Here is a 23,220-nt window from a genome sequence, read left to right as displayed (position 1 = left end):
AAGGGAAGAGCTCGCTCCCATCTCCTCTGACACATTTTAAGAGAGTTGAGTCCTCTCAGTCACTTTCCCCCAACCCTCCACATTCTGAGCAGCAAAGGGAATAGTTGCCAGTCATATGTTCCACACATGGCTGTTACAGCTACAGAGGTGCTCTGGGTCCGAGATCTTTGCAGAATCCTTCTCAGAGGTCACTCTATATTCTTAGGGTAGACTCCAACACAGGCTCTGAAGTAACTGTCTTTATAACATTTGCATATTTGCTACCATGATGTCATGAATCTGTATGTTGGAAGATAATTTGTGTTTGTTCTCTAAATATTTAATGACAAAGCACGATAGGGTCTTAAGATGACCTATTTTAACATATGCACTGGGCAGATGAGGTAACTGAAGCTCACTCAGTTAACTAACTTTCTTGATGACAGCCTGTCAGCCACAGTCCCCTAAGGGTCCTGACCTCCACCTGGCATTATGACATCAAGGTCTATTTGGGAAACTCTGTGCCCCAGCTTTGCCCATTCTGAGATAGGTGGTAAAGGTTACAGTGTACCCCAGTAATGGACATATCAGCACAGCTGTGAGCCCACTGTGCCATGGGAAACAGTGTTTCCAGGGCCCTTCACACCCATCGATCAACCCCTCAGGGGCATTGCCTTCCCTTCAGGCTCTCTGTGTCCCTGTGTTCCCAGTACGCGCATAGCAAGAGATGCCCCTGAAGGAGGACATGGCTGATGAGTCCTTTGGTTTACTCAGAGGCAGTGTGGGTTAACAGCATATTGACTTGCATGTCGGTGGATTCAGATCAAAGCTCCTCACTTAACTACCCAATCTCTCACCCCTTCTGTGCCTCAGTTTTTCACTATAGCATGGTAATATCTACCTTGTAGATGGTATTTTAATTTTAAAATTCATTTAAAATATTTGGCATCAAACTCAATCAACACATTCCCTTTCTTCTTTTCCTCCTTTAGGAAATAATTGGAGGATCTAGTCAGTGGAACCCCCTCTGTCCTAGATTTCTGGTGACTAAGAGGACACATCATGCCTCTTGTTGGGGATTGGGACTTCTCTCCCCATTAAGAGTGATATGGATGGGCACCTGGGTGGCTCAGTCAGTGTCCGACTTCAACTCAGGTCATGATCTCACGGTTTGTGAGTTGGAGCCCTACATCGGGCTCTGTGCTGACAGCTCAGAGCCTGGAGCCTGCTTCAGATTCTGTGTCTCCTCCTCTCTCTGTCCCTCCCATGCTTATGCTGTCTCTCTCTGTCTCTGTCTCTCAATAATAAATAAACATTAAAAAATTAAAAAAGAGTGATATGGAGTGGCCTGCCCACTCCCTATGTCTATGAAAGTTTACCAGGTTCTGTATCAATGACGTGTCATATAATCTTAATTCAGGACAACAAACTGGCAACCCCAGTCCATGAAAGGTTATATTTCCTTGAACACCTGCCCCTTGGCCTTTGAGAGATGTTGAGAGGTGGTATGGCCAGGCGTGCCTGTGGCTGGTGCTTGTGGGCAGTGGCATCCTCAAGGATAGACGCCCTGTCACCACCACCCTGCTGCCCCAGAGGCCCCACCACGGTACTCACAGGCAGTGGACCACGGTGCGGCCCTCCCTCCCGTCATACTGCTCCTGCCACTTCTCTAGCCGGCGGACCACTTTGAGCAGAGAGCGCTTGGAGGGGGGCGTGTCACGGTAGGCGGGCCAGCCAATGTACTGGAGGTGCTGGACTATGCGGTACCCATCCTGAGGCTGAAAGTGGAGAAGCTGTTAGGGCTGTGCTTCTGGGGATGCAGACCCTTCAGTTACCCTGGGGGCCGCAGCATTGCAGTGGAAGACAGACTAAATGGGCTGTATGCCATGTCATCACAGTCTGTCTCTCCCCATTCTCATCCTTACACCTTTGTGCACACTAATTCTCCTGCCATGACTTCCCTGCATGCCCCTCTACCTGCAAAACTACTCAGTTTCCAAAACCCAATTCAAATGTCCCTTTCTATAGGAAAAGCCTTCCCTGACTCACCCCACTGGGCAGAATTTGTCTCTCTCCCTGAGGTTCACGTGCCAGAACATATCTCATGTTCCCACTGGACAGTGAACTGAGGAAGAGACAGTTCTGTTCACCCCAGGGCCCCAGTAAAGACCAAAGTCTTCATTACCCATTTCATAGACTACTGATCTGCCCTTCCCACCCAATACTTCTCTACCTAGCCAGTGAATTTCCCCATGGAAGCAACTAATTATTTTTCATCTTGGTGTTCTTCAGGTCTAGCCCAAAGCCTACTGGATCCAATCAAAGGCTGCATCAACTCATGCCAACATAGTGCGACACAGCGGGGAAGCACTAATTCCTGAGAAGTTTTGACTACACGGCAGCAAGTGTGTCGGAAACAGGCAGATGGCAGGCTGGGTGTCTCCCCATGCATGTCTGAGTGCTGGAGCCATGGTTGGGTCTGGAGCCGGAATCGGCAGAGGCACTGCTTCCCCAAAGTTGGGATTATCAGGAGAGTACAGCACAGACTCCTGGCTGGTGTGTGTCATCTTCTCCCACTAGCCCTCATCTGTTTTGGGGTGGGGGAGCAGCACAGGAAGTGATAGTGGACATCCACTTACCCGAGCCATGTTACAGATGCGGAATATTCTGTGGATGATATCCTCATCAATGTCTGCAGACACGAACTCCACCTGGATGGGCCCATAGCATCCAGAGGTCTTCTCAGGCCAGTACTGCATACAGAGCTGGGGCAAGGGAGAGATCAGAGGGAGAGGTCAAGGAGGGGTGGGGGGTGCTGATCTCATTTACCACCAAGCCTTTCTTATTGCCTGCAGGAAACACTGGCTAGAAGTATTAGAGTATTAGGTGGGAAATGGTGAACCTGCCTGTGATCTTTCCTATTTTTCTGGAATTGAGTTAGAACCTACAGCTGAGAGCAAAAGGCAATGCAATGGTTGCCCTTTAACCAGACAGTGGCTTTCAGCTAGAAGTTGTTTTGTCAGCTAAGGGACATTTGGCAGTGTCTGGAGACACTTTTGATGGTCACACCTGGGGGTTGCTATGGGCATTTAGTGCATAGAGGCCAGGATGCTGCTAACCATCCTACGGTGTGCGTGATTGTTCCTGAGTGCGATCTGGCCCCACATATCAATAGAGCAGAGATTGAGAAACCCTAGTCTGAGATCCTAAATTGTTCCCTATGTTTATAGTGCCATCAAGGAGAGACAGATAATTTATTCCCTGGTATCTGTGGAGCTGTTACGTGACTTTAGTTGGGAAAAGAATATTCAGGTAGGTGGCGGGTATTGTGGCTCAGAGAGGCACAAAGCTTCCTCAAATCCCCAGTTTCTAAGGGGCATGGAGATGGACCCTGTCCAGGTCTACAGGCCCATGGTTGGGGCTCAGATGGAAGCTAAGATTGCAGCTGCAGGCTTGTTGGGGACCACCCCAGTGTGGACAAAGAGGTCATTTGTTAGACCATTGGCAAGGTATTGGAAAATGTACCCGAGGCTCATAAAGACCCACCATGTCTTCTGAGAGCAGGTTGGGATCAAGTCTTTCATCAGTGGGGTCTGCCACAGCCTACATCGAGCTTGTAGACAAGGAGCTAGATTGACAGGTGACCCATGGGACTCTGATGGCCCCCTACAGCCACCACGGATGCAGGATTTTCATGAAAACAATCCTTCTCCCTTTTGTTGAGAGAGAACAGCCAACTCTCCCTGGGCAGTCATGTGCAAAAACATCTTTTATTCTATTCTTCCTCCAGAACTAGAACCAGAATGGAAGAGCAGGGAGGAAGGAGGATGTAGGAGAGAGAAAAGAACCCAACCTCCAGATTGGGAATAACATGTTCAAATGATGGCCTACAGGCTAAACCTGGCCAGTTGGCTGAATTTGTAAATACAGTTTTATTGAAACACATCCATAATTACTAATTTACATATTGTCTATGGTTGTTGTCAAGCCACAATGGCAGATTTGAGTAGTTGAGAATACCCTGCATAACCTAAAATAGACTTCAAAACCTCAAATATTTCCTTTTTTGTCCTTTATAGAGAAAGTTTGCCAACTCTTGACCTTCATTGTTGTTCTAAGGATAAAGGAGATGATACATGTGAAGAAAGCCCTCAGCACCGTGCCAGGTGTGGAATAAGCATCTGCTAAATTCCAGTGATTTGCATTATTCCGGAACCTATCAGTATCCAGCAAACACAACCACCATAATAATAGCTAACCTATACGTTTGAAGTACTCTTTTTATCATTTCCTTTAAATAGCCAAGACTAGCAAGGCTAGGTTTCACAATGCAATGGTGCCTTGCTTTCCCATCCCCACTGCAGGTTAATTGAGCATATTCAGTGTGTGTGTGTGTGTGTGTGTGTGTGTGTGTGTGGCGGTGGTGGAGGGGGTGGGACAGTTATCTGCTGAGCTGTGCAATAATGACAAATCCATAATTTGAACTTCATTTCTCTTTGCCATTGGCTTTTCTGGCTTGCAACCTTCACAGTAATGAGGGACTAGTAGAGATAAGTCGGTGGCTGGCCAAAGAAATCAGAATTAATCAGAACTGCCCATTAAAAAAAATAATAACCTTTATCACTTGCATTGAATTGAGTCTTGCCAGAGGTTGGCTGTGATCCTGACATGAGGTACATGGGTCCCAGGCTTCAGAGAAAGTCTATTACCCCCAATATTTTCAGTCCAGAGAGAAGGTGGAATGATTTGTCTCTTTTAATAAGATTTCCAGACCAATTTCTCAAGCTAATAGGTTCTACTGTGCCTCAAACAAGACTCCTATATTTTGGGACACCTCTCTACATTTGATTTTCCAGGTCACTTTCCCATAATGCCCAGAGGGCTGGGGAAGGTTGCAGGGTCCTTCTAATCCTAAATCGGAGCCATCCTGTCACTTAAGGTCCTTAATTCGTGAGACCACAGCAGCACCGTGACATCCAGCTGGGTGATGTGTGGGCACATGTGGTGTTTGAGCTGCCAAACATCATCAGGTCTCCCCACAGCCCAGGATGTCGCACATAATCCAGCCATGGGAAGCAGGAGAAAGAAGAGAGGAAGCCAGTGTTCAGTTCCCAGTGACCTTTTAGGGCTCGGAAAGGATTCTACCAACAAGAATGTCCTCTTTTGTTTAGCTCAAGGCTGTCCTGGTGTCCAAGTGGTGGGATGGTGCCTCAGTACTGGTACTGCCATTTAGGTCTATGTACGCTGTGTAGCAAAACGTAGTAGGGCTCCCACTTGAAGTGCTCTGAGTTCAAATCCCAGCCCTGATGCCTTCCAGCTGAGTAACTTGGCCAAATCTTTTAGCTTCTCTGGGTTATGAGTGGCTGGGAATCATAATGTGTTACTTATCACGGGATATTTAGTGAATATTCAATAAATGTGAGCTATAGTTAGCAGGCAGTGTGTGTGTGGGGGGGGGGTGGTTATTCAAAACAAGAGGGATAAACTGAGGGTTTTATTTCCCCCCTCTACTTAGTATCCTTTATGAAAATTTCTCCTTAGGATAATAGCCATACGACTGCCCTTGTGAAAATTCCTGATCAGCCAGCTTGGGGTAGCAGTGGGGTGGGCAGTATCCTGGGCATGGGGACACTGCTCTACATGTCAAAGGAGAGAGAGCTGTGGGTTGTTATTAAAAGGGACCTGGGAGATGACAAAGTTTGGGAGCATAGGAGAGCCAGTGAAAGGGTGGAAGGTGGATCACTGTTTCATGTAACCCCCAAACTCCTAAATATTCAGTAAATTGATAACATGTACAGTGCTCAATGCACATGGATTTCTTGTAGAAACCAGTGAAGAATTGAACTTTGCTCCCTGGGAAACATGGAAATGGAGCAGAGGCCACATATGTGAACTGAGGAACCTGAGCGTGAGCACGTAAATACCAGTGATTTACAGAACTCTTGGGGAGGGAGACTTATGGTTTCTTTTTTTTCTTAAGCTAACAATTAGTATTTTATTATTTAAAAATTTTTTATTTTAATTAGCATTAGTTAACATAGTGTTCTGTGAGTTTCAGGTGTACGGTATGGTGGTTCTGCTCTTCTATCCATCACCCAGTGCTCATTATGACGAGTGTACTCCTTAATCCCCATCACTTATTTCAACCATCCCTTCACCCTTCTGCCCTCTGGTGACCATCAGTTCTCTGTAGATAAGAGTCTGCTTCTTGATTTGTCTTTCTTCGTTTTTTCCTTTTGCTGGTGTGTTTTTCTTCTTAAATTCCACATGTGAGTGAAGTCATATGGCAATTGTCTTTCTCTGACTTATTTCACTTAGCATAATACTCTGTAGCTCCATCCATGTTGTTGCAAATGGCAAGATTTCCTTCTTTTTTATGGCTGGATAATATTCCATTGTGTGTGTATGTGTGTGTGTGTGTACACACACCACATGCTTATCCATTCTTCAATCGATGGAAACATTATTGGCTACTGCAAATAATGCTGCTGTAAACATAGGGGTGCATGTATCCTTCTGAATGGGTGTTTTTATAGTTTTTGGGTAAATACCCAGTAGTGCGATTGCTGGATCATAAGATAGTTCTATTTTTAAGTTTCTGAGGAAAATCCATACTGTTTCCCACAGTGGCTGCACTAGTATGTATTCCAACAGTGCAAGAGGGTTCTCCTTTCTCCACATTCTCAGCCACATCTGTTGTATCTTGAGTTCTTGATTTTTTCCATTCTGACAGGTGTGAGGTGTAGCTCATGGTAGTTTGGTTGGTATTTCTCTGATGATAAGTGACAATGAGTGTCTTTTCATGTATCTGTTGGCCATTTGGATGTCTTCTTTGGAGATATGTCTATTCATGTCTTCTGCCCATTTTTAAATTGGATTGTTTTTGGGGGGTTAGGTTTTCTAAATTCTTTACATGTTTTGGATACTAATTCTTTATTGGGTATGTAATTTGCATGTATCTTCTCTGATCCCATTGGTTGCCTTTTAGTTTCGTTGATTGTTTCCTTCCCTGTGCAGAAGCCTTTTATTTTGATGTAGCCCCAATAGTTAATTTTTGCTTTTGTTTGCCTTGCCTCAGGAGATACATCTAGAAAGAAGTTACAGTTGATGTCAAATAAGTTGCTTGTGTTCTCCCTTAAGATTTTTATGGTTTCCTGCCTCACATTTAGATATTTACTCCATTTTGAATTTATTGTTGTGTATGGTGTAAGAAAGTGGTCCAGTTTCATTCTTCTGCATGTTGCTGTCCAGTTTTCCCAACACCATTTGCCAAAGAGACTTTTTCCCATTGGATATTCTTTCCTGCTTTGTTGAAGATCAACAGACCATATAGTTGTGGGTTTATTTCTGGATAGTCTATTCTATTCCATTGGTCTGTGTATCTATTTTTATATAAGTTCCATACTGTTTTGATTATTACAGCTTTGTTTATAACTTAAAGTCCAGAGTTGTGATGTCCCCAGCTTTGCTTTGCTTTTTCAAGACTGCTTTGGCTATTTGGGTGGAGTCTTTTGTGGCTCCATACAAATTTTAGGATTGTTTGCTCTAGTTCTGTGAAAACTGCTGTTGGTATTTTGATAGGGATTGCATTAAATATGTACATTGCTTTGGATAATATAGATGTTTTAACAATAGTTGTTTTTCCAATCCATGAGCATGGAGTGTTTTTCCATTTCTTTGTGTCAGTTTCTTTCATGACTGTTTTATAGTTTTCGGAGTACAGCTCTTTCAGCTCTTTGGTTAGATTCATTCCTAGGTATCTTATTGTTTTGGGTGCAATTGTAAATGGGATTGTTTTCTTAATTTTTTTCTGCTGCTCCATTATTGGCGTATAGTAATGCAAGGGATTTCTGTACATTGATTTTGTATCCTGTGATTTTACTGAATTTTTAAATCAGTTCTAGTAGTTTTTGGTGGGGTCTTTTGGGTTTTCTATATATCCTATCATGTCATCTGCAAATAGTGAAAGTTTTCCTTCTTCCTTACTGATCTGAATGCCTTTTATTTCCTTTTGTTGTCTGATTGCTGTGGCCAGGACTTACAGTCCTACACTGAATAAAAATGGTGAGAGTGGACCTCCTTGTGTTGTTCCTGGCCTTAGGGGAAAAGCTCTCAGGTTTTTCCCACTGAGGATGATGTTATCTATGGGTTTTTCAAATAAGGCCTTTATGATGTTAAGGTATGTTCTCTTGAAACCTACTTTGTTGAGGGTTTTAATTATGAATGGATGTGATACTTATCAAATGCTTTTTCTGTGTCTATTGAAATGCTCAAATAAACTGAGGGTTGATGGGGGGTGGGAGGGAGGGGAAAGTCAGTGATGGGCAATGAGGAGGGCACCTGTTGGGATGAGCACTGGGTGTTGTATGGAAATCAATTTGACAATAAATTTCATATTAAAAAAATGGTCATATGGTTCTCATCCTTTCTCTTATTGATCACATCAATTGACTTGTGAATATTATACCATGTTTGCAACCCGGGATTAAATCTCGCTTGATCGTGGTAAATGATTTTTTAATGTATTATCAGACGCAGTTTGCTAGTAGTATTTTGTTGAGGATTTTGGCATCTATGTTAATTAGGGATATTGGCCTGTAGTTCTCTTTTTTAGTGGAGTCTTTATCTGGTTTTGGTATCAGTTTAATACTGGCCTGATAGAATGAATTTGGAAGTTTTCCTTTCCTTTCTTCCTTTCCTATTTTTCTGAAAAGTTTAAGAAGAATAAGTACATTCCTTTAAACATTTGGTAGAATTTGCCTATAATGCCATCTGGTTCTGGACTTGTGTTTGTTGGTAATGTTTTGATTACTGATTCAATTTCTTTGCTGGTCTGTTCAAATTTTCTATTTCTTCTTCTTTCAGTTTTGGGTTTCTAGGAATTTATTCATTTCTTCTAGGTTGTCCAATTTGTTGGCATATAGTTTTTCATAATATTCTGAGTGTATGTCTGTCGTATGTATGTTTGTTATTTCTACTCTCATTTCTGATTTTATTTATTTGGGTCCTTTATTTCCCTTGATAAGTCTGGCTAGAGGTTTATTGATTTTATTGATTTTTTTCAAAGAACTAGATCCTGGTTTCATTGATCTGTTCTATTGCTTTTTTTTTTGGTTTTTTGTTTTTAGTTTCTGTATCATTTATTTCTGCTGTAATCTTTATTATTTCCTTCCTTCTGATGTTTTAGGTTTCATTTGCTCTTTTTCTAGTTGCTTTAAGTGTGAGTTTAACTTTTTGAGATTTTTCTTGCTTCTTGAGATAAGTCTAGCTTGCTATAAACTTCCCTCTTAGAACTGCTTTTGAAGTATCCCAAAGGTTTTGGACCATTATGTTTTCATTTTGTTTCAGTGTACTTTTTGATTTCTTCTTTGATTTGTTGGTTGACTCATTCATTGTTTTATTAGTATGTTATTTGACCTCCATGTATTTGTGATATTTCCAGATTTTTACTTGTGGTTGATGTAGTTTCATAGCATTGTGGTCAGAAAAGATGCATGGCAGGACTTTTACCTTCTTGAATTTTTTTGAGTATGGTTTTGTGGGCTAATATGTGATCTATTCTGGAAATGTTCTACATGTATTTGAAAAGAATGTGTATTCTGCTGTTTTAGAATGGAATGTTCTGAATATATCTGTTAAATCCATCTGTTCCAGTATGTCATTCAAAGCTATTGTTTCCTTCTTGATGTTTGTTTAGATCTGTCCACTGATGTAAGTGGGGGATGTTAAAGTCCCCTACTATTATTTTATTATTATCAATTATTTCCTCTATATTTGTTATTAACTGTTTTATGTATCTGGGTGCTCCCACATTGAGCATGTATATTTATAATTGCTATATCTTCTTGTTAAATCGTCTCTTTTATTATTATATAGTGTCTCTTCTTTGTCTCTTGTTATAGTCTTTGTGTTAATGTCCATATTGTCCAAAGTAAGTATTGCTACTCTGGCTTTCTTTTGACATCCACTTGCATGATAGATGTTTCTCCATCCCCTCACTTTGAATCTGCTGGTGTCTTTAGCTCTAAAATGAATCTCTTACAGGCACTTTTTATCCACTCTGTTACCCGTGTCTTTTGATTGGAGCATTTAGTCCATTTACATTCAAAGTAATTACTGATATGTATTTATTGCCATTTTATTACTTCTTTTGTGTTTTTTTCTGAAAATTTTCTCTGCTCTTCGTGTTTTGCTTATTTTCATTAGTGACAATTTAGATTTCTTTCTCTACTCTTTATAGGTTTATTAGTGGTTTTTGATATAGTTAAATTAGGTTTGTATACAGCTTCTGCATATAGCAGTCTGTATTAAGTTGATGGTCATTTAAGTTTGAATCCATTCTTTTCCTTCTTCCCCACGTTTCAGGTATATGGTATTATATTTTATATTCTTTTTTTGAGTTACTTGACTTTTTTTTTTACAGAAATATTCATTTCACTGGCTTTGTGTTTCTTATGTTTATACTGTCATTTTTGGTCTCTCCTTTCCACTCAAAGAGTCCCCTGTAATATTTTTTGCATGGCTGCTTTAGTGGTCTCAAACACCTTTAGTTTTTGTTTGTCTGGGAAATTCTATCTCTCCTTCTGAGATAGATTCTGAATGATATCCTTGCTGGATAGAATATTCTTGGCTGCAGATTTTTTCCCATTTAACACTTCAAATATATTATGTCACTCCCTTCTGGCTTGCAAAGTTTCTGTGAAAAATCTCCTGCTAGCCTTATGGGTTTTCCTTTGTAAGTTACTGACTTTGTTGCTTAAAAATTTTTTCTTTATCACATTTTGCAAGTTTAATTACTTGGTGTGGATATGCTTTTGTTGATTTTTCATGGGAGTTCTCTGTGCCTCCTAGATCTGGATATCTGTTTCCTTCCCAGATTAGGGAAGTTTTCAACTGTTATTTCTTTAAATAAACTCTCTGCCCCTCTTCTCTCTCTCTCCTTCTTCTGGGACTCCCATAATATGAATATTATGTTTGATGAAGTCATCTCTCTAAGTCTATTTCTGTTTTGTGTAATTCTTTCTTTCGTTCAGCCTGATTACTTTCTAGTTGTCTTCTAAGTCTTTAATACGTTGCTCTCCTTCTTCCATCCTGTTGTTCATTCTATCAGGTGTGTTTCTCATTTCATTTATTTAGCCCTTTATCTTTGCCAAGTTATTTCTTATCTCTTTGTTAAGGGTCTCACTGATGTCCTCCACTCTTTTCTCAAATCAAGTGAGTATCCTTTTGTTCATTGCGTTAAATTTTCTATCAGTCATGTTACTTATATCTGTTTCACTTAGATCTCTGCCTGTGGCCTTGTCCTGTTATTTCACTGGGGATAAATTTCTATTTTCTCTACCACTTTGTGCCTGTTTCTGTGTATTAAAGCCAACTGTGTCTTCTGCTCTTGAAAGTAGTGAATTTATGAAGAGGAGGTCCTGGAGTACCCTGTAGTACAGTGTCCCCTGTTCACTAAAAACTGACACTTCAGCAACGAGGCACTACTTATACCTTACTGTTGTGTCTGAGTCACTTTTCCTTTCAGTGAAGTTGTCTGCATTGACTCTGCCTGTTTTGGGCTGTGCTTGCTCTCTGTGGTGTTTGTGGGACCCAGGAAGGCCAGCTCCAAGGGGGCTTGCTGCTGGGGAAATTGGGAGAAGGATAGTGGTATTATCAAAGTTTTTTCTGGGCCACCAGTTCTATGCCAGATCCCCTGAAACACTGTCGGCTTGTGGCTGCATGCTGGGGCTGGTAGGGGCTGTGAGTCAGGGCTGTGAGGGGTGCGAGGCTGGAAGCAGCTGGGTCTGGTGCATGATGGTGGCTGTGGGTATGTGGCCAGGTGTGTCATGAAATGGCAGCTGGGGGCATGGCAGATGTGCGTGGTACACTGAGGCAGCTGTGCACCCATTGGCTGCTTAGGGCACACGTGCAGCTTTAACAAAATTTGCCCTGAGCCCAAGGCAGAGGCTAGCAGTCTTGGAGTGGGTGAGCCTTCAGGAGAACTCATGGGTGTGTTTCATTGCCAAAGGGTCAGGCAGATGTATCTGTGCATCCCTGCCTCTTGCAGGTGGCTCTGTATTTATGCTGGGAGGCAGGGGAGGAACATGGTGACTGCCAGCTCCCTTGCCTTCAGAGAATTCCAACAATACACTCTTAAATCAGTATGAACAGGTCTTCTGGTGTTTGTCCTGGTGTTGTATAAACTGCTGCTTTTATGTTGCTTTTCTCTGTAGGCTGCTATTTCTTTAAGGGCGGTGACCCAGCTTTCATTCACTGTCCTGCTTTGCCCAGTGCTGAGTCAGTTGACTTTTAAAACTCTAGGCTCCAGGTAACCATTGCTTTTATAAACTCACAGAATTTAGCCCCTCTGGTTTTTAAAGCCAAACATTAGTCTTCCTCATGTGAACTGCCTGGTTCAAGGGCTCATTTCTCTCCTCTGCACACATAGCTCATTCCCTCCTGTGGGCCACATCCCTTTACCTTTCTGACCTTTCTAACCTTTCAGATGCAGCTTCTTATCTATAGTTGTGGAGTTTGTTCTGCCAGTCTTCATATCACTCTCTGGTTTGTTGACTTGGGATGTGAGTGATATCTAATTGAAATGTGGGATAGGGTGAGGTCAGGGTCCTCCTACTTTTTCATCTTCCCAAGCTCCAAGGAGATATGTGGTTTCTTCCAAAGATTCCAGGAGGTCCTGGAAAATGGGGGGATTCAAGGAGGCCGACTTAGCTCTAAGAACATGAGAACACAGCTAACCTGGGGCTGCATGAACATTCAATGCAACTTTGGCATTTTTTAAAATTTAGTTGAAAACCTTTTGAAGAGGCTTTTTCCAAGAATAGGTTTCAATCCTCTAGCCTAGAGTCTGGATCAATGGCCCTTTCCCACATCATGTCCTGGCCCCTCCCTCCTCCTTTTCTCACCCAACAGCCTGGGGAGGGATGGTTTAGAGGGGAGGGCTTCACTACTGCAAAAACGCACAGTGTGTTGCTTATCACATCTGGAACAGGAAGCCAGTCCAGTTGCAGCATATGATCTAGAAATGCCCATGCTTCTTCCAGAAAAGCAGAGGGACTTTTGCTATTTATTGTTAGAACAAGTTAAACCAAGCATGTGTGGACAGCCCTGGAGCAGCTGCCATACATTATTCCACCTAGTGATCTCCATAGCTCTTTGGGCCATGAAAAGATGTCCTTTGGGAGTGCAAGTTCACACGTGAAATATAACAAATGTGGAGGTACCCTCACGGTTTGACATCATTTTCTTGCTGATGGAATCAGAAAGGTTGAATGAAAACTACCATATGGGCCTATTTTTGGAATAAACAATTTAAAAGCACATTGTAGTGCACCTTAGTTATGCCTTTTGTTAATTAAACAATACTTTGATAAAATGGAAAGGCCAGTAATATCACACAGCTTCAGAAATGAAAAATTCTACTTATCAAGCTTATCAAGGTTCATAGTAGGGGAAATCAATCCTGGGCCACTTGAAGATGTAGTTGAATTAGTATTTCTAAGAAATAATATGAAAGTCACCTGAATTAGTTATAAGATTCAGATCAGTGATTATAAAATTCCTTTAAAGAGATTCTATTAAGAACCAAAACATATAATTGGCCAGGTGAGGAAGAGAGAGGGTGAGGTGGCAGGTAAAAAGCAAGGGAGAGAGAAAGGCACATCGTTGGTGACCAAAGCGTATCTTTCTCAATTCTGCCTCTCAACAGCCCCCAAGGGTGAATAATTTAATCCCCATGCAGTGGGGGAACTTTCTTATGACAGTTGCATCGGAATCTGTTCTCAGGGTAGGAGTTTAGGAGAATATGTACAGGGGATGTCAAAGGCTCAGGGCAGGCTTGAGAAAGAGGTATTAAAGAAAGCACTCAGGCAGGACTTATGGGGAAGATGTTGGAGTAGGAGGACCCTAAGCTCACTTCATCCCATGGATACAACTAGATAACAGTGCAAATAATGCAAAAAATAACCTGAAGACTGGAAGAACAGATTCCACAACTAAATGTAGAGAAGAGGCAACATTAAAGAGGGTAGGAAGGGTGGAGCTGTGGTGGGGAGCTAAACCAACTCATGGGCCATCCTTGGGAGGGAGGGAGTTGTGGGTGAGGGGAGGGGAGGAAAAAAACTATCACAACAGAGCTTGCACAGGGAAGGTGAAGCCCCATAACATTTGGCTTTGAAACCAAAGGGGGTGAATTTTGTGAGTTCTTACAACTAGGGGGACTTAGAGCCTGGAATTTTAAAATCAGCAGGCTTGGCTCTGGGAGAGTCAAGGAGAGCATTAGGAAGCAAAGTCTCCATGCTTAAAGAGATAGCATAACAGCCCACAGAGATCCAGCCTAGAAGCAGCAGTTTGAAAAATGCCAGGGGCATATGGGTGGGAGAGTTATTTACTCATTTCAGAGGGTGTCCCAGAGGGGAGGATTCACAGGGAGACTCCTCCAGAAACAAAAGAGCTGGCAGGTGCCAATTTCCTCCCCTGCCCCCCAGCATAATCACATGGCTACCTGCGGGAACCAGCACAGCACCCACGTTAACTACCTACCTTGCTTACACCAAGCCCTGCTCTCCTTTGCTTTGGCGGATCTGTCCTTTCCAGTCATATTTGCCTGAGCCTTGATGCTTGGGCTGCTCCCTGAGAATACCTTGCAAAGCTTGCCAACATTACATCTTCTGACTGTGCGCTTTGCAGGGACTCAGTCCTGGCAGTGATAGGGCAGCAGCTGGTAACCTCTCACAGAGGACACATGCACCTTGTTAAAACTGCATGCCTCACCCTGCATGCTTTGTGGGGTGGCCCCAGCCACTCTGGTCTCAGCAGTGGAGGCACATCTCCTCTCTCAAAGGACAGTGCCACCTTTTTAAAAGTGCTTGCCCCAGCACTACTTTCAAGAACAGGAGACACAGCTAACATTCCTAACACATAGAAACAGACACAGAGAGTTAGAAAAAATGAGAGGAATGTGTCCCAAATGAAAGAGCAGGGCAAAACCACAACAAGAGACCTAAGTGAAATGGAGATAAGTAATATGCCTAAATAGAAAATTTGAAGCACTGAACTTCAGAAAAGAGTGGAGGACATCAGAGACACTTTAACAATGAGATAAAGAACCAGAGGTGATGAACACAATAAATGAAATTAAAAAAAAACCCATTAGATGGAATAAATAGCATGCAGGAAGAAGAATGAATTAGTGACCTGGAGGGCAGAGTCATGGAAAGTAATCAAGCTAAGCAGGTGAGAGAAAAAAAATTACACAAAATGAAAAAAGACTTCAGGAACTCAGTTACTCCATCAAGCATAATAACAGGGACCTCAGAAGAGGGAGAAAATAGGGCAGAAAATTTATTTGAAGAAATAATAGCTGAAATTTTCCTAATCTGAGGAGAAAACAGATATCTAGACCCAGGAGGCACAGTGATCCCCCAACAAAATCAACCCAAGGGGGACTATACCAAGACACATAGTAATTAAAATGGCAAAAAGTATTGATAAAGAAAAATAATTTTAAAGCAGCAAGACAAAAGTAGCCAGTAACTTACAAGGGAAAACCCATAAGTCTGGCAGGAGATTTTTCAACAGAAGTCTGAAAGCCAGAATAGAGTGGCATAATATATTCAAAATACAGAATGGGAAAAATTTGCATCCTGGAATATTCTAACCAACAAGGCTATCAGAATAGAAAGAGAGAGAAAGAGTTTCCCAGACAAACCAAAACTAAAGGAGCTCATGACCACTAAACCAGCCCTACAAGAAAATGTTAGAGTGGACTCATGTAGAAAGGAGAGACCATAAGTAAGAGTGAGTAGGAAGCACAAAAGCAGTGAAAATAAGTATATTGTAAAAATCAAAGGACTCACAAAATAAAAGGAAGTAAAGTATGATACCATATACCTAAAACATGGGGACGAGAGGAGTAAAGAATGGGTTCAAATTTAAACAACCATCAACTTAATATAACTACTATATGTAGAAGATGTTATATACATAATGGTAACCACAAATCAAAAATAAAAAGTCAGTAATCTGCAAAAAACAGGAAGTCAAATACATTATGAAAGAAAGCCAATTTATAGTGAGAGAAGAGAGCGAGGGAAGAAAAGAACAGAGAAAATATACAAAGCCAACCACAAAACAAATACGAAATGTTAATAAATACATCTATATCAATAATTACTTTGAATGCAAATGGACTAAACACTCAAAAGACACAGGGTGGTGGAAAGGATAAAAAACCTACTTATATGCTGCCTATAAGAGACTTGTTCTAGTCTTAAGACACCTGCAGATTGGGGGTCCTTGGGTGGCTCAGTCATTGGGCATCCAACTTCGGCTCAGGTCATGATCTCACCATTCATGAGTTTAAGCCCCACGTCGGGCTCTGTGCTGACAGCTCGGAGCCTGGAGCTTGATTTGGATTCTGTCTCCCTCTCTCTGTGCTCCTCCCCCACTTGCATTTTGTCTCTCTCTCTCTCAAAAACAAATAAACATTAAAAAATATATTTAAAAGACACCCGCAGATTGAAAGTGAGGGGATGAAGAAATATCTATCATGCAAATGGATATCAAAATAAAGCTGGAATAGCAATACTTATGTTGGACAAAATAGACTTTAAAACAGAGTCTGTGAAAAGAGACAAAGAAGAACACTGTATAATAAAGGGGACAATCCAAGAAGATAACAGCAATTATATATATATATATATATATATATATATATATATGTGTGTGTGTGTGTGTGTGTATGCACACACACATATGTATATACACCAAATATGGAAGCACCCAAATATATAATTCAGTAACAAACACAAAGGAACTAATTGATGATAATACAATAACTCTAGGGGACTTTAATACCTTACTTACATCAATGGACAGATCATCCAAATGAACATCAACAAGGAAATGGGCTTGAATGACACACTAGACCAGATGGATCTAACAGATGTATTCAGAATATTCAATTCTAAAACAGAATATACAAGTGAACACGGAACATTATCCAGAATAGATCACATATTAGCCCAGAGAAACATACACAACAGATTCAAAATGATCTAAGTCTCACTATGCATGTTTTCTGACCACCACGCTATGAAAGTAGAAATCAACCACAAGCAAAAATCTGGAAAGACCACAAGTACATGGAGGTTAAATAACATGCTACTAAACAATGAATGGGTCAACTGAGAAATCAAAGAAGAAATAAAAAAATACATGGAAACGTATAAAAATGAAAACAGTCTAAAACCCTTGGAATCTAGCAAAAGCTGTTCTAAAAGGGAAGCTAGAGAAATCTCAAATAACTCAATCTTATAACCTCAAGGAGCTAGATAAAGAAGGAAAAAACCCAAATCCAAAAACTAGCAGAAGGAAGGAAATGATAAAGATTAGTGGAAGTAAATTATATAGAAACTAAAAAAAAAAAAAAAAAAAAAAAGGCAGGAAAAGACCTCTCTGACCTCAGCCGCAGCAATTTCTTACTTGACACATCCCCAAAGGCAAGGGAATTAAAAGCAAAAATGAACTATTGGGACCTCATGAAGGTAAAAAGCTTCTGCACAGCAAAGGAAACAATCAACAAAACTAAAAGGCAACCAACGGAATGGGAAAAGATATTTGCAAATGACATATCAGACAAAGTGCTAGTATCCAAAATCTATAAAGAGCTCACCAAACTCCACACCTAAAAAACAAATAATCCAGTGAAGAAATGGGCAGAAAACATGAATAGACACTTCTATAAAGAAGACATCCAGATGGCCAACAGGCACATGAAAAGATGCTCAACATCGCTCCTCATCAGGGAAATACAAATCAAAACCACACTCAGATAGATATCACCTCACGCCAGTCAGTGGCCAAAATGAACAAATCAGGAGACTATAGATGCTGGAAAGGATATGGAGAAATGGGAACCCTCTTGCACTGTTGGTGGGAATGCAAACTGGTGCAGCCACTCTGGAAAACAGTGTGGAGGTTCCTCAAAAAATTAAAAATAGACCTACCCTATGACCCAGCAGTAGCACTGCTAGGAATTTACCCAAGGGATACAGGAGTACTGATGCATAGGGGCACTTGTACCCCAATGTTTATAGCAGCACTCTCAACAATAGCCAAATTGTGGAAAAAGCCTAAATGTCCATCAACTGATGAATGGATAAAGAAATTGTGGTTTATATACACAATGGAGTACTACATGGCAATGAGAAAGAATGAAATATGGCCCTTTGTAGTAACGTGGATGGAACTGGAGAGTGTGATGCTAAGTGAAATAAGCCATACAGAGAAAGACAGATACCATATGTTTTCACTCTTATGTGGATCCTGAGAAACTTAACAGAAACCCATGGGGGAGGGGAGGGAAAAATAAGAAAAAAAAGAGGTTAGAGTGGGAGAGAGAGCCAAAGCATAAGAGACTCTTAAAAACTGAGAACTGAGGGTGTATGGGGGATGGGAGGGAGGGGAGGGGAGGTGATGGGCATTGAAGAGGGCATCTTTTGGGATGAGCACTGGGTGTTGTATGGAAACTAATTTGACAATAAATTTCATATAATCAAAAAAAATAAACTAAAAAAAAAAGAAACCAAGAGCTGGTTCTTTGAAAAGATCAACAAAATTGATAAACCTCTAGCCAGACTTCTAAAGAAAAGGAAAAAAGAGGACTCAAACAAACTCAGAAGTGAAGTGAAAGAGGAGAAATAACAAATGACACCACAGGAATACAAAGGATTATTAGAGAATATAATGAACAATTATATGCCAACAAATTGAACAATGTAGAAGAAATGGATAAATTACTAGAAACATGTAAACTGCCAAAACTGAAGCAGGAAGAAATAGAAAATTTGAACAGACCAGTTACCAGCCAGGAAATTGAATCAGTAATCAAAAACCTCCCAGCAAACAAAAGCCCAGGACTAGTGAATTGTACCAAACATTTAAAGCAGAGTTAATGTTTATTCTCAAACTGTTCCAAAAAATAGAAAAGGAAGGAAAACTTCCAAATTCACTCTATGAGGCCAGCATTACCTTGATACCAAAACCAGATGAAGACACTACCAAAAAGACTATTACAGGCCAATATCCCTGATTAACATAGATGCAAAAATTCTTAACAAAATGCTAGCAAACCAAATTCAACAATACATTAAAAAATCATTCACAGGGGTGCCTGGGTGGCTCAGTCAGTTAAGCACCTGACTCTTGATCTCCACTCAGGTCGTGATCTCACGGTTCATGGGTTTGAGCCCTCTGTTGGGCTCTATGCTGACAATGGAGCCTGCTTGGAATTCTCTCTCCCTCTCTCTGCCCCTACCCCACTTGTGCTCTTTCTCTCTCTCTCAAAATAAATAGACTTTAAAAAAAGCATTCACAAAGATCAAGTGGGATTTATTCCTGAGATGCAAAGGTGATTCAATATTTGCAAATCAATCAATGTGATACATCATACCAATAAGTGAAAGGAAGAAACATGACAATTTCAGTACACACAGAGAAAACATTTGACACAATACAACATTTATTCATGATAAAATCCCTCAACAAGGTTAGAGGGAACATACCTCAAAATAATAAAGGTCTTATATGAAAACCCCACAGCTAACATCATCCTCAATGGGGAAAACCTGAGAGCTTTTCCCTTAAGATCAGGAACAAGACAAGGCTATCCGTTCTCACCACTTTTATTCAACAAAGTACTGGAAGTCCTAGCCATAGCAATAAGACAAGAGAAAGGAATAAAATGGATCCAAATTGGTAAGGAAGAAGTAAAAATTTCACTATTTGCAGATGACATGATACTATATATAGAAAACCTAAAAGATTACACACACAAAAAAACAACCCCTACTAGAACTGATAACAATTCCACATGGTTGCAGGATACAAAATCAATGTACAGAAAGCCATTGCATTACCAAACATTAGTAGTGAAGCAGGAGAAAGAGAAATTAAGAAAACAATCCCATTTACAATGGCACCCAAAAATAAGATACCTAGGAATGAACCTAACCAAAGAGCTGAAAGACCTGTCATCTAAAAACCATAAAACACTCATGAAAGAAATTGATGATGAGCCAAAGAAACAGAAAGACATTCCATGTGCATGTAAGAAGAACAAATATTGTTAAACTACACATTTAATGCAATCCCTATCAAAATACCAAAGCAGTTTTCACAGAAGTAGAATAATCCTAAAATTTGTATGGAACCACAAAAGACTCTGCCTGAATAGCCAAAGCCATCTTGAAAAAGCAAAGCAAAGCTGGAGATATCCTGTCTCTGGACTTCAAGTTATATTATAAAGCTGTAGTAATCAAAACAATGTGGTACTGGTTCAAAAACAGATGTATAGATCAATGTAACAATAGAAAATCTAGAAGCAAACCCACAATTATATGGATAATTGATCTTCAACAAAGCAGGAAAGAATATTTAATGGCAAAAAAGGCAGTCTCTTCAACAAATGGTGTTGGGAAAACTGGACAGTAACATGCAGAAGAATGAAACTAGACCACTCTCTTACACCATATACAAAAATAAATTAAAAATGGATTAAATATCTACATTTGATACTGGAAACCATAAAAATCCTAGAAAATAATATAGGAAATAATTTTCCTAACATTGGTCATAACAAAATCTTTCTAGATCTGTCTCTTGAGGCAAGGTAAACAAAAGCAAAAATAGACTATTGGCACTATACCAAAATAAAAAGCTTCTGCTGCACAGCGAGGGAAACAACCAATATCAAAACAACCAAAAGACAATCTGAATGGAAGAAGATATTTGCAAATATTGTATCTGATAAAGGGTTAGTATCCAAAATTTAGAACTTACAGAACTCAATACCAGAAACCAAATAATCAAATAAAAAATGGGCAGAAGACATGAACCAACATTTCCCCAAAGAAGACATCCAGCTGGCCAACAGACACATGAAAAGATGCTCAACATCACTCATTATCAGGGAAATGCAAATAAAAAGCACAGTGAGATACCATCTGTCAGAATAGCTAAAATCAAAAACTAAAGAAACAACAGGGTGTTGGCGAGGATGTGGCAAAGGGGAACCCTCATGCATTGTTGGTGCATATGCAAACTGGTGAAGTCACTCTGGAAAGCAGTATGGAGGTTCCTCAGAAAGTTAAAAATAGAACTACTCTAAGATCCAGCAATTACACTACTAGGTATTTACTCAAAAGATACAAATATACAGATTTGAAGGGGTATAGGCACCCCGATGTTTATAGAAGTATTACCAATAATAGCCAAACTATGGAAAGAGCCCAAGTGTCTATCAGTAGATGCATGGATAAAGAGGTGGTATATGTAGGGAATATTATTTAGCCATTAAAAAAGAATGACATTTTTCCATTTGCAACAACATGGATGGATCTAGAGAGAATACTACGTGAAATGCAGTCAGAAAAAGACAAATACCATATGATTTCACTCATATGTGAATTTAAAGGAACAAAACAAAGGAGCAATGGAGGGGGGAAAAACCCCTTAACTGTAGAGAACAAAGTGATGGTTACCAGAGGGGAGGTGAGGAGAGGTTGGGTAAAATAGGTGAAGGGCATTGGGAGTGCGCTTATATTGATGAGCGCTTTGTAAGGTACGGTATTGTTGAATGGCTATATTATACACCTGAAACTGATGCAGCAGTATATGTTCACTATATGTTAAAATAAAGAGTTCAATTATACAGATGAAGAAAGGAACAACTTTTGGGTAGAAGGTGGCATTGCTCGGGGAGGTATGGGAGAAGAGGCCGAGGCAGGGGCTGTTTGGGCAACAGGGTGTTGGGGGGAGATGTGCTCCAAACCATGAGGATGAGGAGGCAGGGGGGTTTAAGAATGAGGATGTGCAATGTTCAACCTTTGGTCATGGGCATTACTGGGATTCAAACTCCACCTGGGTATATGGAGCAGGAAGTAAAGCCTGAGCATGAACTAGGAAGTGGCCATGCAAACAGGACTCCCTTGCAATTCCCAGAAATCTGTGGGGTGGATAACAGACTTGCCCACAGGATTGGGGAATAGGAAGCAGAGCCCATTTCAATTAAACCTTCAAAGACAGAGTGAACTTGGCTGACATCAGGGTTAAATGAATTTAATAGAGGATTGTGTTAAGACTTGGAGAAGTTATGAAACTAGCTTACGGCAACACACCAAGTTAAGTGGCAGGGCTAGAACTTGACTCTGGTCTCACGGCCCCAGACTTCTTATTCTACTGTTACCCTCTCTGGAACAGAAGGACGGCTCCTTGCAAAGTCAGACCTGAGGCTCTTGGAGACATAGACTTGGGTGTTCTGTGGGTTTTGCTAGCATGTTAGGCTGTGTTTTCACAAACGGAGATAAAAATGGGGATACCAGTGCTTGCTATTTGCCCTGCAGGCACAATGACAAAAAAAAGACATTACGCTGCATTTCTCCTGGGAGAATGATGAGCTTGCCTGTCAACTTTTAGAAGCTCTGTGGAAATGCACTGTTCTTGGTCTCACCCTCCCTCACCTTTCTATCTGGCCTAGCATCACCTGAACTCTCAGACTTTCCATGGTGGGAGCCTCAGAACTGGGTGACTCAGCTTTTATATAGCTCTTGTTTGTTTTAAACCAGAAAATATTTCTTCCTGCTCCATATACCCAGGTACCAGCCAGTGATTATCAGGCACCAGAGCCCTGGAAACGCTACTGTTTAAATGGCTACCAAAATCTTCACAACCCTTGGAAGGGGACCTTCGGCCCAAGTCAGTGATGAGTTGTGGGGCTTTGGATAAATCTTGTAAAAAATTGTTTTTATGTTTATTTTTGAGACAGAGAGAGAGAGCTCAAGCAGGGGAGGGGCAGACAGAGAGGGAGACACAGAATTGGAAGCAGGCTCCAGGCTCTGAGCTATCAGCCCAGAGACGGATATAGGGCTCAAACTCACGAGCCTTCAAGCCAGCAATGAGATCATGAGCTGAAGTCGGCCACTTAACCAACTGAGCCACCCAGGTGCCTTTAAATCTTTTTTTTTTTTTTTCTTGCCTGGACCTCAGCTTCCTGCCATGCAAAATGAGGGGAAATAGACCCTGGTCAGATCAGTGGTTTTCAAAGTGGTGTCCGTAAATTTGGCAGGAGAAGCCAATAAGATATCCCCAAAGTGATCAAAAGCCAAATGCTATCAGGTTGTTGTCCTGGAGTGGAGGACACCAAATCTCTGGCTTTGGGCTGGAATTAGACCATTGTGTGTT

General features: G+C 41.0%; 1 protein-coding gene across 3 annotated transcripts in view; it reads right to left on the bottom strand.

The window, feature by feature from the left end:
- The window catches only part of PTPRT (protein tyrosine phosphatase receptor type T), an 800,956-nt gene that overhangs the window by 3,202 nt on the left and 774,534 nt on the right, over positions 1-23,220 (bottom strand). For all 3 annotated transcript variants that reach the window (XM_042930943.1, XM_042930944.1, XM_042930945.1), the window contains 2 exons: positions 2,619-2,744; positions 1,594-1,757 (listed from right to left, as the gene is read on the bottom strand). In XM_042930943.1, coding sequence (XP_042786877.1) covers positions 1,594-1,757; positions 2,619-2,744 — 290 coding nt within the window. The remainder of the gene's footprint in view (positions 1-1,593; positions 1,758-2,618; positions 2,745-23,220) is intronic.

This window comes from Panthera leo, chromosome A3 (genome assembly GCF_018350215.1).
Source record: "Panthera leo isolate Ple1 chromosome A3, P.leo_Ple1_pat1.1, whole genome shotgun sequence".
Taxonomy (NCBI): domain Eukaryota; kingdom Metazoa; phylum Chordata; class Mammalia; order Carnivora; family Felidae; genus Panthera; species Panthera leo.
The sequence above is the reverse complement of the archived record's forward strand: the minus strand, read 5'-3'. Positions and strand labels throughout refer to the sequence as shown.